Consider the following 15,559-nt stretch of genomic DNA (forward strand, 5'->3'; position numbering starts at 1 on the left):
GGAAGGAACGGGACGCCGGAGGAGTCCCGGGACCTACCTGGGTAGTTGGGGCGGGGTTGCATCTGGGAGGGACCCTGGGAAGGGGAGGAGATGGGAGAGACGCCTAGGTGACCCTCTGAAGTGCCTTTTGCCACTGGCTGGCCCCAGGGCGGAAGAGAAAGGTCCAGGACAAAGCTCTCTGGGAGATCGGGTCCCAGAGAAGAAGCTCAGTGTCGGACGCCCAACAGCGAAGTCAAAAGCATTGCCCCACCCAGCCACAAACTCAGGCTGAAGACCAGGATTTAAGGATCATTAGAGATGGTAATTGAAGCTTTGGGAGTGGGTGACCATTCCCAAAGAGTGTATGGGGGGATGAATGAAGACTAGGATCAGACGGGACTCTGAAAATGACTGAAAATGAGGACACTTGGTTTGAAAAAAGAAATGGACACTAAACGAAGACTGTAAAGTGGTAGCAAGAAGGAGTAGAAGGAACTGGGCGTAGTGGCGCAAGTCTTTAATCCCAACAAAGACAGAGGGGTAGAGGGGACTTCTCTGTAAATTAGAAGTCAGCCTGGTCTATGTATATAATGAGACCCTGTCTCAAAAAAAAAAAAAAAAAAAAAAAAAAAAAAAAAAAGGGGGGAGGGGAGGGGGGAGGGGGAGGGAGATAAGCCTGCAGGCCAGAAGAGGGCACAAGATCTCATTACAGATGGTTGTGAGCCACCATGTGGTTGTTGGGAATTGAACTCAGGACCTTCGGAAGAGCAGGCAGTGCTCTTAACCTCTAAGCCATCTCGCCAGCCCCTAGACTCTTTCTTATACTAGAAAAGTTGCACTTCTCCTTTCAAATGTGGGCTAACCACCCACCCCTTACTTGGAACTTTGCTTTGTTTTAAGACGTTTTTCTGAGGTGAAAGACGGATCCGCAGTTAGTAGGATTCACTGCTAGGCCAGAGGACCTGGCTTCAATTCCTAGCACCTGCATGGAGACTACAACTGTAATTTCAGTTCCAGGGGAATCTGCCATCCTCTTCTGACTTCTGCAGGAAAACACACATAAAAAGTTTTAAAATAGTTTAAGAGCCAGGTGTGGTGGTGCATGTTCTTAATCCCAGCACTCAAAAAGTGGAGGCAGGTGGACATCTGAATTAAAGGCCAGCCTGGTCCACAGAAGTGAGCTTCAGGACAGTCAGGGCTACTCAGAAAAACCCTGTCTCAAAAAAAAAAAAATACCCTATAAATCAATCAGTCAATCAATCTAGCATCGTGGCATGGAGTTTAAGAGAAAATTGGGAAACAGCAAGTATAGACAGTTGTTTTGGGAAAGTTTGGAAGAAAATAAGCAGCAGGTGTGTTTGCCAAGCCATACAAGTGACAGAGAACAAGAAGAATCAGTTCTGTTTTGCCGTGTGGGTTCAAACTTATGTGGTCAGGCTTTGCACCACACACCTGAATCTACTGAGCAAACTCCGTGACCCTGTTTGTTTTGAGACAGGGTCTCACTGTGTAGCCCTAGCTGTCCTGGAACTTGGCCATGTAAACCAGGCTGCCTTCAGATCCATAGAGGATCCATCTGCCTTTGGCTCCTGGGTACCAGGATGAAAGGCGTGCACCACCAAACCCAGCTATTTATTTTTGAGACATCTCAGCCCAGGTGGGCCTCAGAATGACCTTGAACTGTAGACCCTCCTGCCTGCTCCTCTCGAGTGCTAAATGTGCTACTTTATATAGTTTATATGGTGCTGGGGATTGTGCCCAGGGCATGCATACTAGACAAGTACTCCACCAATTGAGCTACAGTGCCAGCTAGATTAATGTTTGTTTATAGATCAGTTTTTATTGTATGTGTATGGGTCTTTTGCCTGCATGTTTTTCTGTGTGCCACATGCATGCCTGGTGCCCATGGAGACCAGAAGAGGGCATTGGATCCCCTGGAAGTAGAGTTATAGATAGTTCTTAGACTTCACGTGTGTTCTGGAAATGGAACGTGAGATTTCTGGACGAGCAGCCAGTGCTCTTAACTATTGCTCTATCCCCCTGCCCCCTTATTTTTGGTCTTTGGAGATGGTGTCTTGTTATATACCCCTAGCTGGCCAATACTCCTGCCTCAGCCTCCTGAGGATTACACGTGTCTCGCCACAAATGGCTGGAGACGAAGCTGTTCATTTTGAAAGTGGAAGAACTAACATTTCACTAGACCTCAGAGGAAGAGTCATCAAGGGACAGGGACAGATCATGGGAAGGGTTGGAAAATAGCTGTAGAGGTGGCCTGGCAGGTGGGATGGAGACCAGTGATGGGGTCTGTCCATTGTTAGAAAGGAGAGCCAGCACAGAAAGCCAAGCAGAGCTAGGGATTAGGAATATTTTTTCTTGCCTGTATTTATTCACTAAAATACATATGATTTTCTCATAAACTTTGTTTGTATTGCTTCTTTATAGAACAATTGAGTTTATTAATTGATTTTTTAAAATTTATGCATTTAAGTAGGTCATATTACCCAGGATTCCATTTCTAAGAAGGGGAACGGGAATATGAGTACTTCGTGTGTGTGTATGTGTGTGTGTTTTGCATGAGAACAAAAAGCCAGGCCTTGTGTGTATTAACACAAGCTTTTGCTGAGCTACACGCAACCCCTCAACACTCCTTTGTTTTATCAGATTTTCTGAAGTTTTTGCTTGTTGTTCCTTTTTATTCTTTAAGATTTATTTTACTTTGTGTGTGTGAGTGTTTTACCTGCAAATGTATGTATGTATACGACATGTATGTCTGGTAGCCACAGAGGTCCGAAACTGGTGTAGGATGCCCTGGAACTGGAGTTACAGAATGATCATGGACTACCGTGTAGGTGCTGGGAATCGAGCGCTGATCCTCACCAAGGGTAACCAGTGCTCTTTTGTTTTGTTGGTGTTGGTTTTTCGAGACAGGGTTTCTCTGTGTCACTCTGGCTGTCCTGGAACTTGCTCTCTAGACCAGGCTGGGTTCAGCTCACAGAGATCCACCTGCCTCTGCCTCCTGAGTGCTGAGATTAAAGGTGTGCACCAGCACCTCCAGGCTGCCAATGTTTTTAACTGCTCTTAGCTGGTGAGCCATCTCCGGAGCCCCGTTGTTTTTGTTTTGTTTGTTTTGTTTGTTTTTTAATTTTGTGTTCTCTCTCTCTGTCTCTCTCTGTGTCTCTCTGTCTCTCTCTGTGTCTCTCTCTCTGTGTCTCTGTCTCTCTCTCTCTCTCTCTCTCTCTCTCTCTCTCTCTCTCTCTCTCTCTCTCTCTCTCAGATCTCATGTAGGTCCAGGCTGGGTTCACTGTGGCCCTTGTTATCCTCAGACTTGGTATGTAGCCACAAGTGGCCTTAACTCTTGATCTCCTGTCTTTATCTTCCAAATGCCCAAATGCTAGAGTGAGAGGACTGGCTCTGTTTTGCTGTATTTGACAAAAAGCTGAAATATGTAGCCCAGGATGGCCTGCAAAATACTTTCTAAGAGCAATTCTGGCCAGGCTTGGTGGCACACACCTTTAATCCCAGCACTCAGAATGCAGAGGCAAGGGAATCTCTGTGAGTTCAAGGCCAGCTTGGTCTACAGTGCAAGTTCCAGGACAGCCAGGGCTACACAGAGAAACTTTGTCTCAAGAAACCAAAAACCAAACAAGCAAACAAACAAAAACCATGTTTTGAAGAAACGGAGGTCACAAGATGCCGGTCTAGTCTTGGAGTTTGTCATAAGCACTGAGAATCCTCGCACAGCTCCACTCCTGGACTACGTTCTAACAGTGGCCCTGGCAGGGCTGTCCTAGAAATCACTATAATGACCAGGCTGACCTCAGTCTCATGAAAATCCACCTGCTTCTGCCTGCGAAGTGCAGGAACTGAAGGTGTATTCCACGACACCGGGCTTGCTAACTATTGGGCATATCTGTCAATCTGGGGGATAACTGAAGCTGTTATCGTCACAGCGATCCCAGACCTGAGTCGTGGATTTCCTTAGCTGGGGCCGGATAGTGGGGCAAGCCTCACTGTGTATTCGAACCTCCATCTCAGTGGTCACAAGGCCTCCTGGGTTCTGGCAGATGCAGGGAAGGAAGGAAGGGGAGGAGCCCTTTGTGACAGTTGTCCCAGGCTGGGCATAAACAGGATGTGGTGTTAAGTGAAACCTTCCCCTTCCCAGTCCGCCCCTCAGCCTGGGTCCCCACCCCTAGAAGACAGCGGAACTGAGAGGAGGCCTGAGGACAGAAAAGCCATGGTCAGAGGGCCTGGGTGGCAAGGAAGGGCTTGGGCCTGCTGTTTAGGGTGGACTGGGTCAAGGAGGGTACCTGGATGAAGGTCAGCTGGAGGATGAAGGTCACAGGCAGGGAAGGAAGGTACCCAGCTGAGGCAAAGAATCTAGCTAGGGCAGAGAGGTGGTGGTTTTATTTTGGCCCCAAGCAAGCAGATCCTTGGGTTTTTCTGGACTAATCCATGAGTACCTACCAGGAAGGTAGAACCTGCCCTGTCTACACCCGGAGCTGAGCCGTGTGTCCCAGTGACTGGCACCCACCGAGGTGTTTGCCAAAGTCCTCTCACATGGGTTAGCTTCAGCTTCTTCCCTGGTTTATGGGGAAACTGAGTCAAGAAAAGAGCCAGGCTAGAGGCCAAGCCAGTTCAACTCCTCCCTGTCCTATTGGCAGTCGGACTCCCTGGTGGTGTGTGAAGTGGACCCGGAGTTAAAGGAAAAGCTGAGGAAATTCCGCTTCCGAAAAGAGACCGACAATGCAGCCATCATAAGTCAGTGACTTCTGCCCTATGGAAGGGTGGGGCAGGGGTGACAGGGAGAGAGGGCTGGGCTAGTGTCCTCTGGGATGGGAGGGACCTGTAACCTGTGTTCTATCCCTCTCCAGTGAAAGTGGACAAAGACCGGCAGATGGTGGTGCTGGAGGAAGAATTCCAGGTGAGGGCCAGGATGTGGGACCCCTGAATACAGTGAGAGGTCTGGGGACAGAGTTGGTAGATTGCTCCCTGGGTACCTCATAAACAAGGTACAATGACACATGCTTGTAATGCCAGCACTCTAGAGGTGGAGATGGGAGGGCCACAACGTTAGCTGGAGGCTAGTCCGGGCTGCAAGAGGCCCTGTATCAAAAAGTCAAACAAAGGTTGTGCACAGTGGTTCTGGTTTTTAATCCCAGAACTCAAAAGGCAGAGGCAGGCAGATCTCTCTGTGTTGGAAGCCAACCTGATCCTACATAGTGAGTTCAAGCCTTACCCCTGCCTTTAAAAAGAAACTAGCCAGGTATTTTATCTAGGGTTAACTATTGCTGTGACACCATGACCCACACAAGCTGGGGAGAAAGGGGTTATTTGGCTTGCATATCCTGAATCACAGTTCCACTGATGGGAGTCAGGGCAAGAACTCAAAGCCCACTGGAATCTGGAGGCAGGAGCTGAGGTGGAGGCCATGGAGGGAGTTGCTTACTGGTTTCCCATGGCTTGCTCAGCCTACTTTCTTGTAGAACCCAGGAATGACCCAAAACCCACAATGGTCTGAGTCTTCCTGTATCACTAAAGAAAGTGCCTTAGAGGCTTGTCTACAGCCCTTCTAATAGACACAATTTCTCAATTACGTTTTCTCCCCTCAGATGTCAAGGTGACATAAAACTAGCTAGCACCTAGGGCTTTCGTTCTAGATAAGGTAGCTCAAAGCCACCAACAACCCTGTATAACTGGATAAGCCTTCCATTTTGTGGCCTCGCTGTCCGCATTAGCCTTCCTTCCTTCCTTCTTTCTGGGGTTGAGGCTCTTTGCAGGGGAGGGTATTGACCAGGAGGAGCTGGGCTTCCTTGGGCCCCCTGAAAGGAAGTAGAGTGGAGTGGTTACCATGGGAACACTGATTCAAATCGGAACTCCAGCATTTACTGTCTTGTGCAATATGGAGCAAGTCCCTTGACATTGCTGTGCCTCAGTTTCTGTAGCTGGCAAGTGGGCATAATAAGACCTCCCTATATGGTTCTGAGAAAACTCAATGAATCTGCACACGCTTCGCTTCTTAGAACAATGACCCCGCACATTTCAAGCGCTCATTTAATGAACTGAATGATGGTCATTTGTTCACTCCCTCCCTCCCTCCCTCCCTCCCTCCCTCCCTCCCTGTCTCTCTTTCTCTAACTGAATGATGGTCATTTGTTCCCTCCCTCCCTCCCTCACTGTCTCTCTTTCTCTGAATGATGATCATTTATTCCCTCCCTCCCTCCCTCCCTCCCTGTCTCTCTTTCTCTAACTGAATGATGATCATTTGTTCTCTCTCTCAGAACATTTCTCCAGAGGAACTTAGATCTGAGTTGCCAGAGAGACAACCCAGGTAGGAATCCTGGGGGAAGGGGTGGTGTGGAGGACTATGGGTAGAGAGTGATAAAAGACCTACAAATTGGGGAGCCATGGGGCTCCAGTTCTGTCTATGTGCTCAGGATCTCTGAGTTTGAAGCCAAGAAGTCATAGTCTAGAAATTTTTGTTGATTTGATAAGATTTTATTACAGAATTTTATGCTAGTATGATAAGGATCTCTTTATTTTGTTTTATGTACATGAGTATTTTGCCTGCAGTTATATCTATGTACAATATGCATGCCTGGTGCCCATAGACATCAGAAGACAACATAGGATCTCCTGGACTTAGTTGTGAGCCACCATGTGGGTACTGGGAATGGAACCTAGGTCTTTGAAAGAGCAGCAAGTGCTCTTAACTTCTGAGCCATCTTTCCAGTCCTTATGCTAATAGTTTTTAAAGGGTAAACAAACCAGGAGGACATTTTAAAAATTAAAAAATATTTAAGGGGGCTGGAGAGAAGGCTCAGAGGTTAAGAGCACCGGCTGCTCTTCCAGAGGTCCTGAGTTCAATTCCCAGCAACCACATGGTGGCTCACAATCATCTGTACTGAGATCTGGTGCCCTCCTCTGGCGTGCGGGCATACATCGAGGCAGAATGTTGTAGACATAAAAAATAAATAAACCTTTAAAAAAATATTTAAGGCGAGGTTTGGTGGCACAGCGCCTGTAATCCCACACTTGGGAGGTGGAGGCAGGAGGATCTCTGTGAGTCAGAGGCCAGCCTGGTCTACCAAGTGAGTTCCAGGACAGTCAGAGCTAGAAAGTGAGCTCTTGTCTCAGAAAAATTTTTTGTATTTATGTGTATGGTTGTTTTGCATGCATGTATGTCTGTGCACCATGTACTCAGAGGCCAGAAAAGGGCTTTGGATGCCCTAGAACCGAGTGTTGTGAGCCACCTTGTGGGTGCTGGGAACTGAACCTAGTCCTCTGTGAGGGCAAAAATTGTTAACTGCTGGGACATATCTCTAGCAATTTGCCGGTTGCTGGTGGTGCTCACCTTTAACCCCAGCACTCGGGAGGCAGAGGCAGGTGGATCTCAGTGAATCTGAGGCCAGCCTGACCTATAGAGTGAGTTCCAAGACAGCCAGGATTGTTACACAAAGAAAGACTGTCTCAAGAAACCAAAATTTTTTTAAATTTATTATTTATGTATATGTGTGTATGTGAACCACCTGGTATGGTTCCTGGGAACTCATCTTCTGTCCTGTGCAAGGACAAAATGTTCTCAACCACAGAGTCATCTCTCCAGCCCCTCTTGCTGTTCCTTTGAAAAATGGTCTCACGTATCCCAGGCTGGCCTTGAACTCAATATGTAGCCAAGGTCAGCTTTCAATTCCAGGACTTGGCTGGAGAGATGGCTCTGAGGTTAAGAGCACTGGCTGCCCTTCCAGGGGCCCTGAGTTGACTTCCCAGCAACCACATGGTGGTGGCTCACAGCCCACTTTAATGAGATCTGGTGCCCTCTTCAGGCACACAGGTATGCACACAGGCAGAAAATGGTATACATAATAAATAAATGAATTCCAGGTCTTGCCCCGACCTCTCAAATGCACCCTGCCCTCTCTGATTTCCATCCATTTCTTACTCAGCCTTCTGAGTGCTGATACCACAGGCCTATGCCAGGTTCAGCCTCTGAGTGTTGGTACCACAGGCCTATGCCAGGTTCAGCCTCTGAGTGCTGGTACCACAGGCCTATGCCACTGTGCCTGACTCAAACTGGTCTGTCCACATCTTTCATCTTGACTCAATTCTATTTTGGTCTCTCCAGTTTTGGACCTCATTCCCAGGCTCAGGGACCTTTGATAACTGCAAAGACCCAGGGCCCAGAACTGGGCCTCGCCCCTGGGAGGTTCAATGCTGATGTTCTTCCGACTTTGTCTTTTGTGTGAAATCTGACCCGTTGGAGGTGGTGCGTAGCATCCTGACTCACATCCAGTTCCACCTCCTGGGTCAGGCACCAGCTCTCAGCATCTCCTTGTGATTGCTGTGCCCTCAGGTCCCATTGCTGTAGTAGGGAAGCGTGGGGCCCAGCACAAGTCCCACATCACACGCATGTTCCAGGGTATCTCCCTGGGCGTCTGTGCTCCAAGTGATATCCCCGTGGCTGAGAAAGCTCAACATTAATTTGGTTTTTTTTTTCTTTTTTCCCCCACGGCACAAGAGGGTGTGGGAATGTTCACACACACAGTAAACACACACACACACACACACACACACACACACACACACACACGGGACACAGAACCGCTCTGTGACAACACACGGACCCGGGGTTCAAACTTGGGACCTCGCATGCGCAAGCACCACGCTTAACAGGCTGAGCTATCGCCCAGCTCACTTACGTTTTTTTTTTTCTTTTTGTTTTTTCAAGACAGGGTTTCTCAGTAGCTATGGAGCCTGTCCTAGAACTTACTCTGTAGACCAGACTGGCCTTGAACTGACAGAGATCCATTTGCCTCTGCCTCCTGAGTGCTGGGATTAAAGGCATGTTACACCACTGCCCAGCTAAATTAAATTTTTTTAAGTAGAAACAGGAACTGATAAAGTCCAGGCTGGCCTCAAACTCACTGTATAGCTGAGGTTAACTCAGCCTAAGCTCCTCCTGCATCCCTCGCAAGTGTTGGGATTACAGGTGGGTGCTGCCATGACCAGCTCTGGATCCAAGGACATTAACTCAAAGAACAGCGACTGGACTGCTTCCTGGGTTCTAGTGTGACTTTCCTTTCTCTGCCGTAGGTTCGTGGTTTACAGCTACAAGTACATGCATGCCGATGGCAGGGTGTCTTACCCTCTGTGCTTCATCTTCTCCAGCCCTGTGGGTGAGACACAGTTCTAACTGTCCTGAGGAAAGGGTCTTAGAGGCCGAGGAGCAGTGTGTGTGTGCATGCGTGTGTGCGTGCGGGTGTGTGTATGGATATGGAGGTGTATGTAAGTGGGTACAGGCACCTATAAGTATGGATATGGTAGAGCACCAGCCCAGGATGCTGCAAGCCCCGAGTTCTATTCCAAAAGCACCATCAAAAAAAAAAAAAAAAAAGTATGTTGGTGCATGCCTTTAATGCCAGCACACAGACTGTCTGTGAATTTGAGACCAGCCTGGTCTGCATAGTAAGTTCCAGGACAACCAGGGCTATAGAGACCGACCCTGTTTCAAACAAACAAACAAACAAACAAACACAAAACAACCCCCTTCCAAAAAAAGTACCTTGAAGGTACTGTAGCCAGACATAGTTGTGTTCTGCCTGTAGTCTCAGCCCTCGGGAGGCTGAGGCTTGAAGGAGCGTGAGTCCCAGGCTAGCCTGGGCTACAGAGTGAAACCTTATCTGAACAACAAACGGGGCAGGGGTGGTGACTCAAGCCCTTAGTTCCCACACCCAGGAGGGCACCTAGGAGGCAGGGGCAAGCAGATCTTTGTAAATTCAAGGTCAGTCTTGTCTATATAGTGAGTTCAAGACCAGTCTGGGCTACATAGAGAGACCCTGCCTAAGAAAAGAAAGTGTAATCATGTATATGTGTGGGGTACGTTGTATGTGTGAGCTGTGAAGTGCAGGTAGGCACTTAGATTCGTCAAGAGTGCACACATTCTTGTTCATGTTACCAGGAAGTCCCCACCAGAGGCCTGAATCTTCCTTTTCCCAGATACCTTCACTGTAACCGGAAGCTCCTAAACAAATCTAGAAACCCCGAGTACAGCCTTCAGGGTCCTGCTACAATCCTCCTTAAACTGCAGTGTCTACATAACCGCTAGAGTTTTACCAGCCCGGAGTCGTGCCCCCAGCCACACCCATTCTTCTCTTCTCCACACAGGCTGCAAGCCTGAGCAACAAATGATGTACGCGGGGAGCAAAAACAGACTGGTGCAGACGGCGGAGCTTACGAAGGTCCAGAGGGGGCCCCAGCTCTGGAGAGGCTGGGTGACCCTGGGGTCTGGGGGAGGAAGCCAGGGGTTAAAACCCTGGGGACTGTGGAGCAGACCCCTGGATCTGAGAGAGGAGGGTTGGGCCTGGATCCTCAGATCTGAGGGAAGGGTTGGGCTTGGACTAGAGGGTCTGAGGGAGGAGGGCTGCTCTGGGACTCCAGGGTCTGAGGGAGGAGGGCTGCTCTGGGACTCCAGGGTCTGAGGGAGGAGGGCTGCTCTGGGGCTCCAGGGTCTGAGGGAGGAGGGCTGCTCTGGGACTCCTGGGGTTGAGGGAGGAGGGCTGGGGTCTGGATTCCTTAGTTCGAGGGGTTAGGAAGCCTCACTGGATCATAATGCTGAGACCTCTTTCTCTCTACCCAGGTGTTTGAAATCCGCACCACAGACGACCTCACAGAGTCCTGGCTTCAGGAAAAGTTAGCTTTCTTTCGTTGACCTTTGAGTCAGGGATATGGAATCCTTACGCTTAAATACTCAGACTCCTAGGCTGATGAACATCCAAGAGCTAAATAAAAGTTTTAAAATCAGGAATTTAGCGACCCTTAACTCGGCTCTGATGAGGTTCTGATGCCTCTTTGTCGGTGCGGGCCGACAGTCCCTGCAGTTCCAGCTTGTGGCCGGCAGGGGGAGAACGCTTCCAGTGGAACAAAACTGGCTGCGGGAGGAAAAGACACCTGTTTCTTAGACACCAAGGGAGGGGACTGTGGAGCCTCCTGGGATGGAATGGGAAACTGGGGTGGCCTGGATCCCCTTAAGGAATTTTGGGTGAATGTTAGAATTTGTGAAGGGATCACTCCTAAGAGGGAAAAGGCCCTTAAGAGGAGAAAGTGCAGTACCCCCTCTCTTCACCTCTTCTTCCACTCTGGGATTAGAAGGCATCTTTTGGTACTAAATGCTATGTGTCTCAGACGAGTCCTCAGGTAGAAAGAATTTAAAGGCCAAATATATATATCAAAATATCAAAATGTAATTGCTTCTGGCACCAGGAGGATGATAGGGGATGGATAGCTTCAAGGTTGGACTGAAGGCCCAGAACTGTGGGCAGTGAAGAGGATTCAGGACTCAGTGAACCCCAGAGGGCTTGAAGACTCAGGGAAGGGGAGACTCCCTACGCTCTTGTCTTTTCTCTTTCTTTTCTTCCAGGACCTCTGGGCACTGAATTCTCTCAGACCTGTCTCTCTCTGAAGGCCATGTATTCAGCACCCAGGGTATACAGGGCTCTGAGCCTGGCCGTCACGAGAGAGGTGGATCTACTTCCTGTGCTACGCTCACTATCTCCCATATTTTCTCAGTCCTCACACCAGGGGCCCCTGGAACTCCCTTCCTCCACCTTTTTCCAGGTTCCCTGTTGAGAGGTGGCCGTTGCCATGGTAACAATGACACAGTGACCTTGGTCCTGGGCTGTCCCTCCCCCAACCCTGGTGCTCCTAGGGGAGGGCCTAAAAGGGAATTCATGTCCTGCCTCTCCTTCCACGCCCTCAGATTCTTCACCCCACCCTGCCCCTTCTTTCCCTGTCTCTAGTCAAGACAAGCCCTTCCCAGAGAAATTCTGAATAACATATCTCTAAACTGGGCCATGAAGAAATGTCTTTAGCCTTCCATGTTCTGGGGGCTTTTGGATCAAGCTTGTCTCCTCCCTGCTAGAGGCCCCACTCCCCTAAATTTTGAGACAGGGTTTCTCTGGGTAACCTTGGTTGTCCTGGAACTCTCTGTGGACCGGGCTGGCCTCAAACTCAGAGATCCACCTGCCTCTGCCTCCCTCCCGGGTTCTGGGATCAAAGGTGTGCCACCACTACCTGGCCCCAAGTTACTTCTGATCACAATCTCAGTCCCCAGTGGCTGGGGGTGGGGTGGGAAAGAGGTCTGGGGACCACAGGGACATCTAATGAAGAGGTCAGGGAACCCCTGGCTTGCCAAGATTAGAGAGGCAATGAGACTTGTCCAAGATTACACACTCATGACCGCAAATGCTCCACAAGTACAGGCACCAAACAGGCATCAGCTTCATTCCTACAGTGCACGACAAAGAGGTGGCCACGATGAAGAAACCGAGGCACAGAAGCTGAAGCCACAGACTATCACGTCCAGGGGCCACACTGCACTGTTTTAGGCAGGAATCTCAGTAGCTGTTGCCTTCCTTCCTCCCTACCCTATCCTTCAGAATTGAACTTGCTTTAGGTTGTAATGTATGGGACTCGCTCAATCAAGAGCAAGTTTGGAAAGCAAGAACCAGAGGGTCCAGAACAGATTATCCGATGAAGAGTCAGTATAACGGGGGCTTTTTATTGATGTAATGTATTTTATTAATGTATGTATGTATGTATGCGAGCACGGGTGTGTATGTGTGTGTATGTGTGTGCATGTGTACATGCGGGACAGCCAGAGGACAACTTTCAGGAGTTGTCCTTGTGAGTTCCAGGGATCGAACTCAGATCTTCAGTCTTGGCCAGAGGTGCCAGTGGGTACTGAGCCATCTCGCCAGCCCAAGCTCTCTATGTTTTGAATCTGCACTCTGTTTTCCCAGGGCAACTTCTTTCTATTCTTGGACACAGGGCAGGGCTTATGTTTGAGAAGCTCAGAAGGGATTTAGCACAGAATAAAGACTCCCAGCCTAGGCAGAAAGTCAGGATTCTAAAGGGCAAGAAGGCAAAGATGGAGGGTGTGGTTTACTCAGAAGAGGTGGGGCTTGTACTTGTGGGCGGAGCCTAGGATGGATATTATTTACTTACTCACTAAGAATCTAGAGTTTCAGGCGGGGCATGGTAGCACACGCCTTTAGTCGAAACACTGAGAGGCAGAGGCAGGCGGATCTCTTTCTGCATTCAAAGCCAACTTGGTTTACAGAACAAATTTGGGGCCAGCCCATTAAGAGTGGGATTAATGCTTTGGGGCGGGGCCTAAGAGGCAGCAGGTAGGACCAGAATTGGTGAAGAATTCTAGGCTTGGTTATCAGTATGTATTGGAAGTCTGCTGCAAGAATTGGGGCTCCAGTTAGACACTGTAGTGTGTACTTTCAGTGGTCCATACCCCTGCCTGCTTCATAGACACTTCACTTAGCCGTCGTGTCTCCGTTATCCTCCCTCTTCCCCTCACCTCCAGCCCGGGCCTGACTTCACCCGTCTTTCCCTTTCATTTTTATGCTATACTGCCCCTTGTTATCGACCTGTGTGACCCTGGGCAAGGGACTAAGCCTCTGTCTGCCTCAATGATTCTCATTTGTGAAATGGGGATAGTCAGGGCAGCTCCTTACCCGAAGGCCCCAGAACCATTGCCACCTGCAGTATGGCTGCATTTATGTTCATATTTGCTGCCGTGATTCTCCTGTTCCCTTATGAGTGGTACGTGCATGTACGTGTGTGTGTGAGTGTGTGTGGTCAGAGGTCAACTTCAGGTGTTCTTTCTTAGGAGTGGTTCATCTTTTTTTTTTGTTTTGTTTTGTTTTGTTTTTCGAGACAGGGTTTCTCTGCAGCTTTTTTAGAGCCTGTCCTGGAACTAGCTCTTGTAGACCAGGCTGGCCTGAAACTCACAGAGATCTGCCTGCCTCTGCCTCCCGAGTGCTGGGGATTAAAGGCGTGCGCCACCACTGCCCGGCTTTATCTTTTTTTTTTAATTGTAAAAAGTCATATGCCTGGCAATGGTGATACTTTTAATCCCAGAACAAAAAAAAATATTTTATGTGTATGGGTACAATGTCTGTGTAGCACTTGCCTATCTGGTGCCTGTGGGGGTCAGAAGAGGGAGCTTGATCCCCTGAAACTGGAATTACAGAAAGTTGTGAGCTGCCATGTAGGTAGGTGCTGGGAATTGAACCTGGGTCCATTTGAAGCCAGTGTTCTTAAGAGATGAGCCATCTCTCCAGCACAGGTTTTACTTTGTTCGTGGGACAGATTCTCTCACTGGGACCTAGGGCTGGCAGGTTAGGCTACACTGGGTGGCCAAAAAGCCCCAGGGATCTGCCTGTCTCAGCCACCATCCTCCCTGTGCTGCACCGCAAGGGCTTTGCAGGCTGAGTGATCTCCCCAGTCCCTCCTTCTACTCTGTTTCTTCAAACCTGTACCTCCTTGCTCTAGCTAGAAGATGGAGTGCAGTTGGTGTTTGGAAGGCATGGACAGGTGGAGTCTGGAGAGGGGAGACTAGGAGCTCCCCTGGAGCTCCTCTTGGTTTTGACTTGAACCATCATTTACCAAAGAGGAGATCTGTGGTGGTGAGTTGGTTCTGAGAGTGTGCCTAGGAAGGATTTACAGGGCTTGGGGAGGAGTTCCATGGCGGGGTGGGGGGGGGGTGCCTAATGGGAAGTGTTTGAGACACTGGGGCTGCAAAAAGATAGATTAGATTTTGAGGGAAGGCTTTGCCGAGTTTGGGGTTCCTATGTGTATCTCAGAAGGAGATGCAACATGGCCTGAGATACCCATGGGCTCTAAGGAAAGGATGTTGAGGTCAGCTCTGTGCAGGGCAGGAGCTGGACGCTAAGGGTGGAAAGAAGGAAGAAACAAGGTATTCTGGGATCCATGGAGTCACAGAGGTCGCAAGGGCTGAAGGCAGCAGGACTGATTGCTGGGGATGGGTGGGAAATGGGGGCAGATAAACCAAGGGAGGGGGCTGAAAGGAATGGTGACAGTTCCAAGGTCCCCAAGGGTGTTGGATGATGACCTGAGGTATAGTTGGGGAAGTGAGAAGCATTTAAGGGTCTTCCATGGGCAGAAGAGAAGTTTGGGGTCCCTTAGACATTAGCCATTATTTACAATTCGTCCTGGTGGGCAGGGAAATGAAGGTCCTTGATAGAGGAAGGACATCGTTGGGATGGACCTAGTTTTTTTTCTCTGAATAGCTATGAAACACGGTCTGGTTTCCCAGGGTTCCCCAAAAAGTCAAGCTATGGTGGGCTCTTTCTGGACACTGACATATAGTCTGAGACCTATGTGGATTTTGGGGTGTGGTCTGGGGGCCATCTGAGTGTTGGGTATGGGCGTGGGGTGGGATCTGGATCCCCTGGGATGCTGTGATATGATCTGAGGTCCCTCTGGAATTAGAGGTGTATGGTCTAGCTTTCCTGACAGGGTGTGCCCACCCCCACCCCCATCTGAGGTCACGAAACAGAGTAGAACACAGTCTTGCTTCCAGGTGGCTTACCAGCATGGTCTGGGGTCTCAAAGGAGGTAAGACCCGCCACTCCGAGGGTGTGATGGAGAGATCTGGTGTGTGTGTGTGGGGGGGGGGGGGGTCCAAGAAGCCGCTGGGGCGTGGTCTGGAGGGACAGAGGTGGGGCCGGGGCCCAGGCTGGACCCCGGCTCTCCGCAGTGGAGAGGGGGT

The 15,559-nt window shown here is 49.5% G+C and overlaps 1 protein-coding gene across 2 annotated transcripts; it reads left to right on the top strand.

Moving 5' to 3' along the window:
- The first annotated feature begins 103 nt into the window (after positions 1-103).
- Positions 104-10,780, top strand: Gmfg (glia maturation factor gamma). 2 transcript variants are annotated; one of them, XM_038339823.1, is made up of 7 exons: positions 104-300; positions 4,641-4,737; positions 4,851-4,900; positions 6,258-6,307; positions 9,070-9,152; positions 10,141-10,214; positions 10,613-10,780. In XM_038339823.1, exons 1-7 carry the CDS (start codon positions 298-300, stop codon positions 10,682-10,684), a joined length of 429 nt encoding a protein of 142 aa, XP_038195751.1. In that variant the 5' UTR covers positions 104-297; the 3' UTR covers positions 10,685-10,780. The 2 variants fall into 2 exon arrangements, with proteins under 2 accessions (XP_038195751.1, XP_038195750.1); XM_038339822.1 differs by lacking the exon at positions 104-300 and adding an exon at positions 4,147-4,216.
- Positions 10,781-15,559: the final 4,779 nt, after the last annotated feature.

This window comes from Arvicola amphibius, chromosome 8, assembly GCF_903992535.2.
Source record: "Arvicola amphibius chromosome 8, mArvAmp1.2, whole genome shotgun sequence".
Lineage (NCBI taxonomy): Eukaryota > Metazoa > Chordata > Mammalia > Rodentia > Cricetidae > Arvicola > Arvicola amphibius.